The sequence below is a fragment of the Gracilinanus agilis genome, chromosome 5 (genome assembly GCF_016433145.1).
Source record: "Gracilinanus agilis isolate LMUSP501 chromosome 5, AgileGrace, whole genome shotgun sequence".
Classification (NCBI taxonomy): domain Eukaryota; kingdom Metazoa; phylum Chordata; class Mammalia; order Didelphimorphia; family Didelphidae; genus Gracilinanus; species Gracilinanus agilis.
This window is the reverse complement of record NC_058134.1, coordinates 308,036,669-308,055,692: the sequence shown is the minus strand read 5'-3', so window position 1 is coordinate 308,055,692 and position 19,024 is coordinate 308,036,669. Positions and strand designations below refer to the sequence as shown.

The 19,024-nt window shown below is 46.9% G+C and overlaps 1 protein-coding gene across 1 annotated transcript in view; it reads left to right on the top strand.

Annotated features, from left to right (window-relative positions):
* Positions 1-19,024, top strand: part of EFCAB6 (EF-hand calcium binding domain 6) — a 96,224-nt gene that overhangs the window by 65,259 nt on the left and 11,941 nt on the right. The window contains exon 8 of the mRNA XM_044679294.1: positions 16,942-17,169. Coding sequence (XP_044535229.1) covers positions 16,942-17,169 — 228 coding nt within the window. The remainder of the gene's footprint in view (positions 1-16,941; positions 17,170-19,024) is intronic.

The following is a 19,024-nucleotide window of genomic DNA, read 5'->3' as shown; positions in this document are numbered from 1 at the left end:
GATTCTACCTTTTAAACAGTTATTTTCTTGCCAGATCTCTTCCATTTTCCTCAAAATCTCAGTTTTGAACTCTTCCATAGCTTGTGAGGAGTTTTCCTTATTTGAGGAGGGTCCGGATGCTTGTTTGTTCTCCTCCTCTGTTTGCTTGGTTGTCTGGATTTTCTCTGTGTAAAAGTTGTTGAGTGTTAAAGACTTCTTTTTCTTGTTGTTATTCTTTCTCTTCTGAACTTCCTGAGACTGGGTAGCCATAGTTAGCCCAGCAGCTTCTCAGGTTTATCCTTGTGCTCAGGGTCTGTCCGCGGTCTTTTGGCTTCTGAGGTCTGAGTTCTGGTTTTTTCCAAGGTCAAGCCCCCTGGTGGACCCCCTTGCTTGATCCTCTGCCGGAGGTTTCTTTACAAGTCTCAGGGCGCCGCTTCCACAGTCGTATACTTGTCTGCACTGGTTCCCCACTCAGGGTTTCAGAGCTTTAGCTCGTGGCTGTGTCTGCCTCCACCCACGCCTCCGCCCGCGCCTGCACTCTGAGCCGTACTCTGCGTCCTCCGTCTGCTCTCTGTGCCCTGCTCCCACGCTCAGAGTTCGTGTGCATTCTTTAGCTTTTTGGGGTCCTAAATCTTGCTGCTCTCAGGAACAGGCCCTGGAGCTGCCAATGACTCGATGGGTGCCCCAAACTTGCTCTATTTCTTTTTAGCTGGCTTTGGCGCTATAGGTGGTGTGTGTAGAAGGGGTGGGGGTGGGGGTGGTTGCTCAGCCCGCGATTTAGTGAGAGCTGTTTCACCGCTTTATAGCATGGAAATGCCCCGATTCCACGTACCTTCCATGCTGTGCCCTGTTGTGGGGTTCCTCCGTTTGTCTGGACTTGTTTTTATGTCCCCTTGAGGAATTTTGTGTGTTTCGGTCAGGAGAGGTTAAGAGCTGCTTCTTACTCTGCCGCCATCTTAACCCGGAAACCTTGCCATGCTTTTCTAACACCATCCTCTTCATCATTTCTTAGAGCTTAGCAGTATCCCAATCATATGCCATAATTTGTTCAGTCATTCCCCAATTGATGGACATCTCTTCAATTTCTAATACTTTTCCACCTCAAAGATTGCTGCTCTATTCTTGTACTGCTAGATGGCTGGTCTGTTGCATTATGCCACTTTTGTGCAATGTTGGAAGGATTGATTGGGTGGAAGCGAGGCACTGGCGATAAGGTCCAACCCCCACCCATCCAGAAGAGAAAAAAAGAGTCAAAGTCCAGAAGGATAACATGAACAAGCAAGATGGCTTTGAAAATAACATTTTGAATTGTATGTTTTTTGAAAAAAGAAGCTGCGGGGATAGAGATTTCTGTTTCCACATATAATCATAATTTTCCTCTATTCTTTTGTATGTGGAAATGCTCTTTTTATTCACAATAAAAAATTAAATAAACAAAAGCAACTCTTTGGGATACAAACCTAGTAGTGCTATTGCTGGGTCAATGGATATTTAGTTTTATTACCCCTTGGGTCTTGTTCCAAGTTGTTCTCCAGAATGGTTGGACCAGTTTACAGCTGTACCAACAGTGCATTAGCATCATCCCTCAACCACTCCAGCACTTGTCAATTCTGATAGGTGTGAGATGGTACCTCAGAGTTGTTTTAATTTGCATTTCTCTATCAATCACAATTTAAGGCACTTTTTAGAAGAATGCAGATAGCTTTGATTTCTTTTGAAAATGCCTGTTCTTATCCTTTAACCATTTATCCATTGGGAGATGATTTTTATTTCTGTAAATTTGATTAATTTCTCTATATATTTGAAAAATGAGGTCTATATTAGAGAACTTGCTGTAAAATTTTTTGATATTACTTTATTGCCTATAGTACCTTTTAATAAAAGGTAGTTTCCCAGATTATCTCTTTTAATTAGTTCTGTTTTTACTTTTGCTTATCTGGGATCATGATTGTTACCCCTACCTTTTTTAACATCAGTTGAAGCATAACAGATTTTACTATGTGTGTCACTTTGTTTCAGGTTATTATATTATACACTCTTGTAAACAACATATTGTTGGATTCTGGTTTCTAATCCACTCAGCTATCTGTTTCTATTTTATGGGTGAGCTCATCCCATACACATTTAGAATTAGGATTACTATGTGTTTTCCTCTATTCTCTCTCTGTCTGTCTGTCTGTCTGTCTGTCTGTCTGTCTGTCTCTCTCTCTCTCTCTCTCTCTCTCTCTCTCTCTCTCTCTCTCTCTCCAACAGAATGTATATGTATACATATTCTTCCCTTTTTGAACCAAGTTTTATGAGTGAGGTTCAAGTGTTGCCCATCACCCTTCTTCCCATTTCTGCCTCCATTGTAAAAGCTCTTCCTTGCATGCTTTTTTTATATGAGAAAAATGTCCTTCTTCTACCTCTCTCTTTCTACAATTCCACTCTTTCTGACCCCTTTATTTTATTTTATTTTATTTTTGAGATCATCCCAACATAAGTGACTTACGCCCATGCCCTTTGTCTATATAGATTCCTTCCAACTGTTCTAATAATAATAAAGTACTTAGGTGTTACAAATAAGAAACAGTTGAACTCTATTGAATTCCTTATGATTACTCCTTCATGTTTACCTTTTTATGCCTGTCTTAAGTTTTGTATTTGAATGCAATATTTTCTATTCCTCTCTGGTCTTTTCATTAGGAATGCTTATATAATCTTCTATTTCATTAAATATACATTTTCCCCCCTGAAAGATTATAATCAGTTTTACTAGGTAAATGATTCTCGGTTGTAATCCTAGCACCTTCGTCTTCCAGAATATTATATCTAATGTGATTCTGACTATGGCTCCATGATATTTAAATTGTTTCTTCTTACTGCTAGTGATGTTTTCTCCTTGATCTGTGAGCTTTGGAATTTTGCTATAATATTACAGGGAGTTTTTATTTCAATACTCCTTTCAGAAGGTGATTAGTGGATTCTTATAATTTTTATTTTACCTGTTGGATTTAAGATAGCAGGGCATTTTTCCTTTATTATTTCTCAAAATATGATTCCTAGATTATTTTTTTAAATAATTGCTTTCATGTGATCCAATTCTTAAATTATCACTCCTTGATCCATTTTCCAGGTCAGTTGTTTTTCTGATGAGTTATGCCATATTTTCTTCTATTTTTTCATTGTTAGCTTTTGTTTTATTGTTTCTTGATGTCCAATGGAGTCATTAGATTTCACTTGCCTGAGTCTAATTTTTTGTCTCCACTTCTAATTTTTAAGAAATTATTTTCTTCAGTGAGCTTTTGTACCTCTTTTTTATACAGCCAATTCTGCTTTTGAAAGAGTATTTTCTTTCACTGAATATTTTGTACCTCCTTTTCCATGTGACTTATTCTTATTTTTAAAGGGTTTAAGAAAATTCTTCAGTGACTATTTGTGCCTCTTTTGCCATTAGGTCAATTCTGCTTTTTAAGACATATTTTTTCTTCATTTTTTTCTGTGCCCCTTTTACCAACCTGCTAGTTCTCATTTTCTTGCACCATTCTCATTTCCCCCTCCAATTTTCCCTCTACCAATCATCTCTTTAAAAAAAAACAAAAACAAAAACAAAAACAACTCTTCCAGGAATTCTTATTGGTCTTGGGTCCAATTAGCATTTTTCTTTGACACTTTGTTTATAACTGTTTTTACACTGTTGTCTTCTTTATTTGTGTTTTATCTTCTTCTAGGATTATAGTAGATATTGATGCTCAAGTTCTTTTTTTTTCTATTTGCTCATTTTCCTAGTCTATTTCTTGACTTCGAACTTTATGTGAAAGTTGGACATCTTTCATTTTGGAGTGGGAAGGCACTGACCCAAGCTTTGGGCTTTTGTGTGCTGCTGTTTTCAGAGCTAGGTCTGGGAATCTGTAAGCTTTTGATGTTTTCAAGGTGGTGTTATCTTGAGAGTGATATGACCACTGCTCTCCTGGTCTGCCTTTATGCAAGAAGGACCACTGCTTCCCTGTAGCTACAAGTGCTAGCACTTCTTTTGGTCTGACTAAGGGTCCCTGCTTTCTTGCGACAAACCCTAGTGCTCCTCTCTGCCCTGGAACTATGACCCAGAACTGTGTATGGGCAATAGATTGCCATCCGGTGCCAGTAATGTCCCCTATGTAGTATCTTTTTTGCTTTTTTTTAAACCTTTACCTTTTGTCTTAAAAATTAATTCCATGTATTGTTTCCAAAGCAGAAAAGTGGTTAAGACTAGGCAATGGGGGTTAAGTGACTTGCCCAGGGTTACATAGATAGGAAGTATCTACGGCCAGATTTGAAGCCAAGACCTTTAAGCCAGGCTTAAAGAAGCCTGGCTAGCTATCTACTGAGCCACCCACCAGCGCCCCTCCCCTTTATCCCTGTAATCTCCTTCTGACCAGTTCTCCAACCTTTATTGTCTTTGGGAAGAGAGTTCCCAAAACTTCTGCTGCTGTTACTACTGTTACACCTGCCACACGTATAGACTCTGGACAGGTCTCCACTTCAGTGCCACAGACTTCTCCACAGTGAACCTCCTAAGTTTTCTTAAGTTTGAAAAATGTTCCACTTCAATCTTTTGTTGGTTCTGCTTCTCCAAAATTTGATTCAAGATATTATTTTAAAGTCATTTGAGAAGGAATCTTGGGGGAGTTTGCCTGGCTTGCTGCCTCTAAATTGTCATTGTGGCTCTGCCTCTCAGGAATATTTTGATATACAATGAAAAATAGAAAAGAAGATTGCCTATGGAGCTGTGAACTTCTGTCATGTACAATTGATGCTTTCCAAAGAGGTGTACCTATTATTGCTCAATTCATTTTTTTGAAAGAACCCCTTTCTGGGCTCCCACACTAAAGTCAGCGACCTAGAAATCCACATAATTTCTATAAAGAACATTATGTGAAGGCAGCTGGAGGTGGTGAAAAGAGAGTTGGACTTGGGTTCCATTCTTGGTTCTGCTACTCCCTGTATGGTCTTGGACATGTCACTTCCTTTCTCAGAGTCTCATTTTCTCCTCTGTGAAATGAAGGGGTCAAGCTTGCTGACTTAGGAGGCCTTTTCCAGCTTGTCCTCTTTAGACAAAGGGTTTCCTCTCTCTGGGCCTTAGTTTCCTCCTCTGTAAAATGAGGGAGGTGGCCTTGGTGGCCTCTAGGGTTCCTTCTAGCTCCAGGTATGGATCCAGGTTCCTAAAACCTCCCTGGAAGATCTTCCCAACATGCTGGAACCCTTCTCTGGTCCACTCATGGACAATCTATTGGCTTAGTCTTGCTTTCTTCTAATACAAGGTGGTCAGGCCTTCTTTTCTCATCATATACTTCCTGGTAGGGAGCTTCCACAGCCAACTTCACACCAAATAGGCATGGAGGAAGCATAGCAGTCTGATGAAAAGGAGTCATAGTGACTCAGTGAAGAGGCAGCATGGTGGTCCACTAAAGTGGTGGCATGGTGAACCACTAAAGAGGAGGCATGGGAAGAAGATGCATAGTGGTTTGCCAAAGAAGTGGCATTGTGGTCTAAAGAAGAGGATGGTAAACCACTGAAGAAGAGGCATGATGGTCTGTTGAGGAGGGGGCATGGTGGTCCCCTGAAGAGGTGGCATGGTGTTTTGCTAAAGAGGAGACATGATGGTTCACATGGTGGTATGCTGAAGAGATGGCATGGTGGGTCACTGAAGAAGAGGCATGGTGATCTGCTGAGGAGGTGGCATCATGGTCTGATAGAGATAGCATAAGTGGTCCACAGAAGAAGTGGCATCTTAGTTCACTTTGCTGCTGTGCCAGACCCACATAGGACCCTTTCCATCTGACTTAAGAGAGGAAACTTTCAAATATGTTGTCTTCCCCCAGTAGAATGTGACTTTCTCAGGGGCAGGGCCTGGCCTACTTTTCACCAGTGCTTAGTACATTGCTTGGCACATAGTAGGTGATTAATAAATGCTTTTTTGTATATTTGTATATTTTCCCGACTATGTTTCCCAGGTCCCTAGAATCAGCTTCTTGAGAAAAAGCTCTATGTGTCAAGATCAAGTCTAAACCACAATAAGTACCTTCTAAATAGAATTGAATTAGATTTTTCATGTAGCTGATACATGAATGACCCCAGTGGTAGTTGGGCTTTAAACCCAGGGCTTCTGCCTCCAGATCAGAGAACTCTTCCTACACTACACGCCAATGGGAAGTAAATTGAGTTGCTTCCCAAGAGCATTTTCTAGGAAAGGTTCAGGAGCGGGAAGAGAGAGAGACAAAGATAGAAACAGAGAGGAGGAGGGAAGGAAAGAGAGAAAAAGAGAGAGGAGGGGGAAGGAGAGAGAGAGAGGCAGACAGAGCCAGACACAGAGCCAGAGCATTATTTAGTTGGGCACCCCTATTTATCAGCTCTTCTCTTCTGCCATAAGGAATAAGCAACTGACTCTTGGGGGATGGTAGAAATAACTAAGGCTCCCAGGCTCAACACAAAGATCCTTTCCTTTATTTTTTAAGTCATGACCCAACAGAAACCCATTTCCAGCCCTTCTACTTTTCTTACAATTTCATTGCCATGGAGGTAATGGGCTTTTGAATGAAACCCATCCTTTCCCTCCTTGGGGTAATTAAATGGATCATAGAATGTCAGAGCTGGCAGGGAGCTTAAGATGAAGCTTAAGTCCACCCAGGAAAGGTGGACTGAATTGCCCTTTAAGGTCTCTGAGTTAGAAGGCAGCAGAGCTGGGATTGGAACCCAAGACCCCAGCTCTTCATCCAACTCCTGTAATGTCACAGTCCAGCCTTTGGGAGACCAATGCTTGGTTGTTGAATTTTTTATTATTTATTTTTAGGAAGAAATACAGCTCTCACAAACATAATGCTACCCTACCTCCGGGGCTTCGGGTCCCCCTCCCTCCAAGTTAGAAGACACCATAAACCACCTTGAAATGTTTGTAATCTTTTATTGTCTTCATCTCTTTATATGTGTTGCCAACAGTGTGGCTTCGATTTATTGTTCTTTTTACTTTAAGTGTTCCACTGTCCATGTATTTTTAAAGAGAGCAATAGAGGACGTGGGGCAAGTTTTCCTTTCCGGAGGGGCGGCCCTGGAGGATCTTGTGAAGTAGATGAAGCAGACGACTTACTACACTTCCTTCTAAGGCTAAATACGTCTAATATTGTGTGGATGACTGAAAAATCTCCCAATGTCTTCCTCACTCACAACTTCATCTGCTGTTCCCATCTCTAGCCCTTAAGAGATTAGAAGGGACCCTATTTCATGTTTATATCTACAGGACTTAGCTCCAGTATACAATAGGCGCTTAATGGATGCTGTCTTGGGAGATTGATTCAGAGAACCTCTAGCTAGCTGAGGGAGGAGCTGGACTCTGGAACCAGTTGCTATCAGTGTGAGGGGTGATTATTAGATTTTCAGCATGAGCCCGTAAGCCTTGAAAATCACAAAAGCTACAAATGAGGACAGGATTTCTGAAGAAAGTGAGAAGAAAATGTTTTAATCGTGCAGATTCAATTTAAATTTGAAAATGTGTCATATATACATTTCTTCTTCCCAAAGCTAGTGGTTAAACATTTGCCAACACACCCTGCTAAGGGCTATTCTAGGTTTATGACTTAGGAAACACAGAAACCCAATTCCCTGGGACAAATTTCTTCCCTTATCTTGGCCTCAGGTTTCTATTCTGTTAAATAATGGGCTTGGGCTTGATGAGTTCTAGGTCTGTTACTGCACTGAAGTTCTGTGATCCATCCGTCATGGTTGAGTGTCTCAGTTCTGACACTTAACTGATCTGGGCCAAGATATCCCTACAATCACTCTTGAGCCTCAATTTCCCCATTTGTAATCAGAATTTCAGAATCTATAAGAAGGAATTAATTGCAGTGGTTATCAAATCCAGCCCACACTCAAGTGAGAATTCCCTCTCCTGAATGGTTGCCCAGCCTCTGATAGAAGTCTTCTAGTGAGGGGGGAAGCCCATCCTCTCCTTGGGGAGTCTTCTTCCTTTTTAGACTGCTCTTAATGGAAGTTTTTCCTTTCATTAAGCCTGAGTTTGTTTCTGTAATCCCCCTCCATCACTCTGTTCATCCCTCTTCCCTTCAGGGAAGCTGCTCTCAAGTCCATTCCCCTCATTCATGTCTTTTCTTCTCTAGGCTAACCCTCACGGTTCCTTCCACCAATCCTCCTACACTGGGGCATTCAGTGCTTTCATTCTCCTAGATGTGCTCCAGTATTTATCTATGTTCTTCTTATAAAGTAGCACCCCCAGAGTTGAGAGCCATGCTGTAAGTGGGGCCAGTGTGCAGGGCTGGTGGGCCAGCACAGCCCTGTATGACCTCACTAGCTCTGGACACCGCCTCTCACTGCAGCCGAGCAGGTGGCTTGCTACTGAAGGACTCACTACCTCTTCCCCACATCCTTGATTTTTGAAACCCAAAGTGGAACTTTACATTTATCCAATTAGATTTCATCTTATTGGATCCAGCCAATCCATGTCTGGCTTGTTGATGTGTTTTGGGGGATTCTGCCTGTCATCCAGAAACCCTTTAATTCTATTCCTTTTGAATAAAGATCCAATATCACATTCTAGTGGGGTGTTCCATTCTTGGGGAGCATAGGATACCGCTTCCTCCCGAAATTTTCCTCAGGACTAGAGAAAGAAGCTCTTAATATATGCCAGGCACTATACAATTATTATCTCATTTGAGCCTCACAACAACCTTATCAGGTATGTACTATTATCCCCATTTTACAGTTGAGGAAACTGAGGCAGATGGTTGAAATGACTTGCTCAGAACCATACAGCTAGTGTGTGCCCCTGGCAGCCCTGGGACTACCAACATTATGGTTGTGTATTGGAATCTTAGGTCCCTTGCAGAGGATGTGTGGTTAGCGGGTTTTAATCGAGGCAGTGGGGTTTAAGTACAAAGAGTTAGGGTCAGAGAAATCCTCTCCTGGTGGCGGGAGGCGGTTCTGGCCTCAGTCTCTCAGAGGTCTCTTGTTTTCTGTGTCACCAGGAAATTCCACTTAACCTTTCTCAGCCTTGGCTTCCTCTTTCCTAAAGTCGTGCATTCCCTCTTTCACAGTGGTATTGGAGGGAAGTCACGCAAAGTGCTGTGGAGATCTGATGTGTCCTTTTCCTTTTTTTTTTAGATTTGAATATTTAATTATTTTAGAAAAATTTTTCATGGTTACATGATTCTTGTTTTTACTTTCCCCTTCATCCCCCCTTTCACCCCCCCCCAATATCCAATGCACATTTCCACTGGTTTTAAATGTGTGATCAAACAAGACTTATTTCCATATTATTGATAGTTGCATTGGTGTGGTCGTTTCAGGTCTACATCCCCAATCATGTCCACCTCCACCCATGTGTTCAAGCGGTTGTTTTTCTTCTGTGTTTCCACTCCTGCAGTTCTTCCTCTGAATGTGGGTAGCATTCTTTTCCATAAATGCCTCAGAATTGTCCTGGGTCATTGCACTGCTGCTAGTACAGAAGTCCATTACATTCAATTGTACCACAGTGTATCCATCTCTGTGTACAATGTTCTTCTGGCTCTGCTCCTTTCACTCTGCATCAATTCCTGGAGTTCTTTCCAGTTCACATGGAATTCCTCCAGTTTATTATTCCTTTGAGCACAATAGTATTCCATCACCTGCATATACCACAATTTGTTCAGCCATCCCCCAATTGAAGGACATACCCTCCTTTTCCAGTTTTTTTTGCCACCACAAAAAGCGCAGCTATAAATATTTTTGTACAAGTCTGTTTATCTATGATCTCTTTGGGGTACAAACCCAGCAATGCTATGACTGGATTGAAGGGCAGGCAGTCTTTTAGAGCTCTTTGGGCTCCTTCTCCTTTTTGATAATTAGGAATGACTGAACAAATGGCTGAATGAAAAAAGCATTGAAGGGCTTACTCGTTGCTCCTGCTTGTTGATAACTAGAATTCGTGGCGTTACTGCAGAGTAGACTGGATGCTGGACTGGGGAAATCAGCTAGACTTGGGTTTAAATCTCACCTCAGGCACTTACTAGCCTCGGTTCCTCCACAGTAAAATGAAGGCCATTTCTAGTGATGGCCGTCTCTAAAGTAAGACTCCTGGGCCCCTTAGATCCTTGGACTGCCCGGAGGCCAGACCAGAGGATACGGCAGACTTAGGGCTGCAGAATTTGCCCCCTTCTGTGGCCAACAGGACAATGTGCTGAGCAGTGTGGCTCATCACCTGGACCAGCTGGTGTGCCAAGAGAGTGGGCAAATGACCACTTGCTGTGGTTTCCCAAGCACGTTCCTCCTAGTAATTCTTCCAAGTGGACATACCATTGATCTAGAGTAGGCAGGGCCCTCCGAGGCCAATTCAGTGGCTGCTGCTTTTCTCTGAGAAGCCAAACAAGTCCTAGAGCGGTGAATATCCTTGTTTATAGACACACAGCCAGTGAGTGAATGGGAACTCAGATCCCTGAGCCCTTTTTCAACAGTGACGGAAGGAGTGAATTTTTGTTGGTCTCCATTTTCCAGACAGGGCAACTGAGGTTCCAAACTAGGACATGGCAGGCCCTGAAAGCCACGTCTTCTCCTTCTGTCTCCAGCTCTTCCGGTCCCCCACGCTGTCCTGCCTCCTCAATCCAGCGCCCCCCCCCCCCCAGAGCCAATGTTGCCCATTGAGCGGCCCAACACAGCCACGGTTTTCATTTGTATGTTTAGGAATGGTTTATCGGTTTTTCTTTTTGTAAATGACAAAGCATTTTGGGGTCTCTTAAAAGCCGCTGTTGTTTCTTTAAATCTTCATTTCTTCCTGGTAAATACAAATGAAGATACAGTACAATTAATTTGCTTGCTAATCAAAATATTTGATCAAATGAAGCAATTTTTCAATTCTTCAAAGCAATTACTTGGCTCTTCAGGAAGCAGGAGAAGGATTCTTTCCGGAGTAATTCCAATGAGGAGTTCTTGCTACCTGCTGGGTGCCCGGCTTCCCTGAAGTTCAAGATTGCCTGCCCTCCCTCCACACATGCCACTCACTCTCTATACAGATAGAGACCCCCAGGAAAATGGGGAAAGGGCTCCGAAGCCCATCCTCGCCCTGAGAGTTACGGAATGAATCAGGAAGCTTGATTAGTAAATTGCAACCTTTAGAACTGGTGAATGAATATCCTGGAAATGTTTATAATCCCAGAATTCTAGGGCGGAGAGAGGCTTTGAGAAGAGGGGCTGCCTGACTGCCCCCACCTCCAAGCCAGATGAAACATCACAGACCTACCCTGAGACCCTCGGGCTGGAGGCCACCCCCCAGTCCAACTCTGTCCTTTCCCACAGGAGGAAAGTGCTCCGGACAGAGTCTGACCCTAGGTGGGCTGTGCTGCCTCCAACAGAAAGGGAAGCCTCGGCGGCCCACCCTCTGTAGTGTCCAAAGGCCACTCCTCACACTGGCTCCGTGACTTCTGGATCCCCACCTCCAAGGCCACCGGAAATGGAAGAGGTTTATCCAGGGAGGAGTGGCCAAGCCGGAATTTGAACTCTGGCCCCTCACTCTCAAGCCTCTGCACTTTCTGCCATATCAAATGGCCTCTGAGGTTCTTTCCAGGGCTGCTGTGGCACAATTCAGTGGCCTCACTTGCCCGTCTCCTCTTTGACATCCCCCATGGCCATGCTGGAGCTGGGCAAAGCCAGCTCAGAGGGGAATGGAGTGGCCTTCCAATAGATCATGGGGCCAGGCTCCTTTGCAGCTCACACACCGAAGTGCAGCCCCGACGGGGGCTCGAGAGCCGACTGGGCAACTTGCAACTCGGCAGGAAAACCCACTTTCTTCTGAAAAATCCAGACGAGAGGAGTGGCTGCGTCAGTCAGACGAAGCCTCATCAGGGCAGCTTCCGCCCTTAGCGGCATGGACAGGCAGAACTAGTCCAGAAAGGACTCTGCATCCGCCAGGGAGAAGTACTCGAAGGCTCGGAGAAGTCGTCGGTGGCAGATCTTGGAGGGATTTTGCCAGCTTTTTCTGATCTCCGACTATGAGAAGTGGAACGTGGAATGTCAGAGCTGGGAGGGCCCTTAGAACAAGGGATGGCAGAGCTGGAAGAACGCTTAGGACAGAGAGAGACCTTAAAACGGGAGAGCGAGGGCTGGGGGCAGCCTGGGAATAGGGGGTGCCTGGAGCTGGCCTCCACCTTAGAACATAGACTATGGGAGCTGGGTCCAATGTGAAGTCCGAGCAGTGCCCAGAGGCCTCCCCTTGGCCCGTATGCCGGCTCCAGCTCCTCGGGGGAGCCCTCTCGCAGAGTTGGGGTGGACGCCACATCTTCCGCCGCCTTTTGCTAGGAAGCCCCTCCAAACGCTTCCTCTCTCGGTAGTGATTCTCGCAGATCCACCTCCCAGGAGAGGGAGTGTGCTTGGAGCCAAATCCCAGAAATGCTCTTAAAGTGGATGGCCGTGGGGTAACGCGCCCTCGAAACAGGGCCGTCGCTTTGCCGATCTCCTCGACGCTCCTACACATCTGCTAGTAATTTTACTTTGGGCTTTTAGGGAGTCAGCAGGCCGGCCTCGGCCTCCTCCGCTCGTCGGGCTAGAACAGGCTCAGAGAGCTCGGGCTCGCCAGTTGGCCGCCTTTGGCGCGGCGTCTGGGTGCGCAGGAGCCGCCATGCAGCCCTGCCTCCTGCGTCTGCACGCTCGATCCCTCTCCTCATATTTCTTCTCTTAATAATACAGCTGCAGCTCCTGTCCTGAGGGGACTTTTTATGTAGCGCGCAGTTAATATTGGAAAGGGTTATTTGCATGGGAAGCCGCCGGTGTCTTCTCTGATTAGGACGAGCATTCCGTCTAGTCAGGGGAAAAGCGTCATTTTTTCCATTCAGATATAATGATCCTGGGAGAAGCGGCAGAAACGATCGGGCCAGAGCAGCAGCCATCTGCCGTCCCTGGCTCGCCGCGACAGTGGCGAGACAAGCTGGTGCGCGGCGCAGGAGGACCCGCAGTCCTCGCCTTGCACTCATTTCCCCTTACGAGAAAGTCGGACTCGGGCTAATCCTCCCGGGCTGACCAAAGCCCGATGAAACGTTCAGCGGGATAGCAGAAGGGCCCCCTGGCCGGCCTTGGTAGAGCCATCCTCGCTGGGCAGAGGGCACAAGCATGAGGCTCAGAGGCTGGGATTGGGGCCCCAGAGCAGAGAGGGGTCGTGGGCCACACTCACGTTGTTTATGGGTGAGAAGCGGGTTTGAAGCCGGGTCCTTGGCTCCAAGTCAGCCAGCCTTTCACTGAGTTCCATCGTCTTCTGAGAGGGGGTGGGGGTGGGGAAGAGAGTTCCCTTTTTACGTCCACAGTGACCTAGAAAAGCCCTTGAACTTCAGTTCCCAATTCTGTCCATTCCAAAGCATCCGCCAAGCGCATGTCCACTGGCGGGGCCAGGCCCTGCCTTCGAGGACTTCCATTCTCTAGAGCCAAAGCTCCTTAGCAATCGGGAGGACCCTGGCACAAATTTGGCCTGTCCATCACAAGGATGGAGGGTGGTGTGGACAAATACATGGTGGTGGGAAAGGGTAAAGCACAGCAGAGTGGAGCTTCTAGTCCAATTTGACTCCAGCGCAGGGTCATGTGAAATAGGAAAGGGAGTCTGGAGCCCAGCTCTGCTCCAGAGAGCCTTATGTGCCAGGTTCCATACGGAAGACCACAGAAAAATGGATAAAGAGCCAAGGCTGGAGACATGAAGTCCTGGGTTCAAATGTGGTCTCAGACACTTCCTAGCTGGCTGACCCTGGGCAAGTCACTGAACCCCCATTGCCTAGCGGGCACCACTCATCTACTTTGGAACTGATACCGAGAGTTGATTCTAAGACCAAAGGGCAGGGTTCAAAAGAAGTAAAAGGCCACAGGGAGGCTCTGAAGGTATTTGTGGAGGGAAGGGTTGGCCCAAATTTGCCAAGAACTTCTCTGAGGAGAGGGAAAACCCTCTTTGGCCAGGGATCTGGGGCCTGGACGAACTCTTAGCTGGGGGAAGGGAAGCCTCTATGAGTACACTGCTTTGCCGTAATGGGCCCTCAGGTCTTGCCCTCCCTGCAGCTGTATCATCTGTGTGGTGGGGGAACTGGGCCTCGGGTTTGTAGCTCTCCATTGGAGAGAGAGCTCCAAGGCCATCTGGGCCAATCCTTCGTTTTAAAATGAGGAAACTGAGGCCAAGGGATCGAAGTGACCTCAGAGGACCCTAGATGTAGACCTCAGGGGCCAGCTAATCCAATCCTTCTTTGGAAACCAAGGCCCAGGGACATTGTAAAGTGGTTGCTCTTAAGGACACAGGCTGCTAGCATTAGAGGCGGGATTTGATGCAGATCCTCCTGGGTTCCTTCCAGCCCTGGTGGGGGAGAGTTCTGTGCCAACCCAGTCTTTCCAGTGTGCGGTGGAGGGATGAGGATGACTTTGTACAGATGATGGGGAATCCTCGATGTGACATTCATTGTGGCCATTCCCGCTCCCACAGCCCTGGAGCACGTCCCCAGTGATGGAGCCAGGAGGTTCATTCTAGGAATTATGTATCTGTCTGCTGGATTTCTGGAAGCCCTGAAATGTGCCCATCCATCAGTTTTATTTTTCCTCATGACAAATGTTCAGTCATTTGACTTTGAAAACAGTTCCAAACATTCATTAAACATGATGCCTTCTGACTGGCAGTGCCGTATCTCATGGTGTCATCGCAGTGGCCCTGGGAGAGAAGCAGGGCAGAGAGAACAAGTCACCATCCTGCTCTGGAATGCCTCTTTTTTAGACCTTTCCCTTCTGCCGTGGAGTCAGTGATGCCTGGCTATTGGTTCTAAAGCAGAAGAGCAGTAAAGAGTAGGCCATGAAGTGACTTGCCCAAGGTCACCCAGCTAGGACATGTCTGAGGCCAGATTGGAACCCCAAGACCTCCTGTCTCCAGGCTGGGCTCTCTATCCATGGAGCCACTTCTGTTATCCTTTTATTGTTAGCGTTCTGTGGATTCTTGTAGAGGTGACTGAAATGGCTGCTTTTTATAACAGAATTAAAAAGTGCTGGGATAGAAGCTGAGAGATGATCGGCTTCCTGGGAACATGCCTGACAGCCCTGGTGGCAGGCGGGCCAGAAGAAGGCAGCTCTGATTCCTTCCCTTCCATCCCCTTCCCATAGCCTTGATAGGTCATTGCTGTTGAATATGATGACTTTTCTTCAAAATGGGGCTCTTATCATAGATAAACAGACTTGCACAAAAATATTTATAGCAGCGCTCTTTGTGGTGGCAAAAAACTGGAAAGCAAGGGTCTGCCCTTCAATTGGGGGAATGGCTGAACACATTGTGGTATCTGTTGGTGATGGAATACTATTGTGCTCAAAGGAATAATAAACTGGAGGAATTCCATGTGAACTGGAAAGACCTCCAGGAAGTGATGCAGAGTGAAAGGAGCAGAGCCAGGAGAACGTTGTACACAGAGATGGATACACTGTGGTAAAATTGAATGTAATGGGCTTCTGTACTGGTAGCAATGCAATGACCCAGGACAATTCGGAGGGATTTATGGAAAGGAACACTACCCACATTCAGAAGAAGAACTGCAGGAGTAGAAACACAGAAGAAAAACAACTGCGTGGACACTTGGGTTGATGAGAACATGATTGGGGATGTAGACCTGAAAAGACCACACCCATGTAACTATCAATAATGTGTAAATAAGTCTTGACTGACCACATCAAAATGGGGCTCTTCTAAGTTTGCAAATTAATGTTATGTTTTGGCAATTTCCTCCTCCTCCTCCTGCTGCTGTGATCAGAGTAATTCCACTACTCCTGGCGTCTCCTCCTCTTCCTTTTTATCGGAGTTCGGATAGGAAGGGTCCCGGGACAAGTCACTCTCCTCCTCAGGACTGTTTATGGGGAATGTTCTATAGACTTTTGGACCAGGGGACAAATTGGTTTCTTTAATCGCATAAAAGCCTTAGGAATGTCGGCTCGCCTTCTGCTATCATTTCCGAGCTCTTCTCATCTCTTTCCTTGAGGCTCCAATAGAAATGGTCCCAGAACAAATCCCCATCCAACTGTTCTTTTCTTTTTAATGGTCTTCCCCCTGTCGCCCAAGTGGACAGAATATTTGTCTGAGAGAAGAAAAGTGGTGGCGACTGTTACCAAGAACACTAAAGATGATAATAATAATAATATCTTAGTGTAGCTCAGTGGCTTTTGAGAGCTTGCCGTGGAGTTAAGAAGGCCTGAGTGCCAGCCCTGCCTCTGACCCCTGTAGGTGTTGTCACTTCCCTCTTCAGTATCCCTGGGCTCCATCAGAGAGGCTCTGAGTTCTGGATGAGGTGCTCCTTTGTATCCCAGGATGGAATTTCCACACCAAGAATTCCCTATCCCAGTGAAATCCGGTGCCTGCCAGATAGTGCTTAACTGATTTAATGACTGACTCTCCTAATGGCTTAACGACTTGTCCTCCCCTCTGACATTTGCCAGCTGGGTGACCCTGGGCAAGTCACTGAACCCCCATTGCCTAGCCCTTACCACTCTTCTGCCTTGGAACCCATACTTCATCTCGATTCTAATGCAGAAGGGAAGGGCTTTAAAAAACCAAAACGAAATAAAAGAACTTGCCCTCGAATAGCACTTTGTCTGATTTATAAAGTGGTCCTCCCAACACTGCACCATGTGGAGTGATGCTATTATCCCCATTTTACAGGTGAGGAAACTGAGGCTCAGGAGGTTAGCAATTTAGCGCCCGAGTCAGAACTTGAGCCCAAGGCACTGGCCCCTTCTTTGCCCACTGGTCTCCCTCTTACAGACTCGGCTTCACCGTTTTTCCTCTTTCTGTAAGCCCGACCTTTCCTGAGGCTTCACGGCCCGTGTCTCCATTTGCCACGAATGCTGGGGGCTTCCCTTTCTTCGGGACGGGCTTGGGCAGGTCTCCCTGCAAAGGCAGCTTCCCCAGGGGACTTCCCGTGGCAGGAGGTCTCTTCTTTATTTAACAAATCCATTGTTGGCTCTCTTTTTGTCTAGACTGCTGCCGAGTGGACGGAGAAAATGCAGAAAGTTTCTGTGCCCAAAGCTCAGAAGGACCCCTTCTTGAAAGAGCTCCTGCTTCGCGTCCGGGATATCGTGACCACTCGCTTCTCCAACTTACTCCAGGAATTTACTGACATGGACTGTAGCAGGAGCTGCACGACATCCAAGGAGGAATTCAGGAACATTTGCAACCGTCACTTCCAGATTCTGAATGATGAACAAGTAAGACGGGCCCCCATCTCTCCTGCCGGCAGCCGGGCCACTGGGCCACGGGCATCCGGGGGGATGGAGTGGAAGCCAGAGCTGTTAGCCCAGGGGGCTGGTCAGTGCCGTCTAACCACCCGAGGCCTGCTGCCTTCCGGTAGGGCTGCCAGGGGGGCAGAAGGGCGTCCAAGAGGCAGCATCCATAAAAACCCTTTGCCAGCCTTCTGGGGTGGCAGAAATATCAGCTGCCCTTTAATGGTGCTGCCGAGGAAGGGCCAGAATACCCCCCACTTATCCTCCAGAGACATGACGGGTATTTAAGACCTACCATAACCCGACTGGAAAATAGGTTCAAATTCAAACCTAAGAAGCGCTTGAGTGCTTGAAACCAGATGAGGTAGAAAGCTGAGAGAGAAGCCAGTGTCTGCCCTCAGGACGCGCCCTCAAGAAAACCCACCGAGAGAGGGACAAGGCGAGGGGGAGTCGGACACAGGACCGTTCCCGTCTGACTGGGGGGATCTGGGAGAGAGGAAGCATTTGGGCCTGCTGGGAGGAAGCTGAGAGATGGGGTGGTGGGGCTGCAAAGGACCTTGGAGGCCGGTGAGGCCAACCCCTGGTTTGGAAGAAAAAGAAACCGAGGCAAACACAGACCACCGCAGCCATTTGTCCAAAGTCTCCAAGGACATGAGAAGCAGAAGGGAAATCTGAACTCACGCCGCCTCCTCCTCGCAGAGCCAGGTCTCCTTTGGGCCCTTTGCTCTTTTTCCCCAGACCAGGATCTCTCGTAGGCTTCAGGTTCTTGTTCTGCCAAAGACAAGGGTGGGTTCGAGATGACCTCCTTGGTCTCTCCCGTCTCCACACTCCTTTGATCTGTCTGGGAGAAAATGGAAAGAAGCCCGTGTCTAGCTCCCATCTCACCAGGAGGGAGACAAGGGGAAAAGGCACCTGGCTCTAGGGCTCAGTGTGGTGGCAGAGGCCCTCCTGCCTGGGCTGGGGCTGGGGTCCTCCTGTAGGCCATAGAGGGAAAGCCCAAGAGGCCATAGGTCAGGCTTCCTCCTGGCGGAATAAAAGCACACCCAGCATCTACCCAGAGATGACCTGTCCAGCCAGAAGGGATGTGCCAGCCTGGCATCATGGGAAAAGTCAAAGAAGAATGTGGGCTGTTAGGGTAAGAAGTTAGACATGGAAGAGACTTGATAAACGTCCTCATCCAGCTCTTTAGCCTTCCCTTCACATGATCAAGGAACCTGGAAACTCATGGCCTCAGGAGGCTGCTCAATGAGCATGGAGAGGGGGAACCTTCAGGAAGGCCCTCCAGAGCCTCCTTCCTGGCCCTAGGGATGCACAAGAGACGTCCCCTTCCACAGGAAACCCTGAGCTCCCAGGGAGCCAGCCAGAATGGACACAGCCCTTGAGTGGTCCCTCATCCTCGGACGTAACCCAGGTCCCATCTCCTGCCTTGCACTGCCTTCATGCCTGGGATAGTCTCCTTCCTCACCTCACCTTGGCCTCTTAGCTTCCCTGACTTCCAGCCAACACAATAATCTATGAAGTCCTATTATGTGCCAGGGACTAGCAACCCCCCTGATCCCTGCCCTGGAGGGGCTCCCAGTCTTCCTCCAAGAGCCTGCAGGAGGCATTTCCTGCTCCATTCCCTCCTCTCCCCAGACTGCTCTGTTTATATCTTATATCGCTCCAGTTACTTACATGTTGCCTCTCCCTTTAGAAGTAAGCTCCTGGATGCCTGGGTCCCTGTCTGCCTCCCTTATACCCCCAGCACTTGTAGAACATGATCGGTACTTTATAAATGCCGTAGGGTCTGCCACGTCCTGCTGCGGCTTCCTCAGGGGGAAAGACCACAGACCGTGAGCTC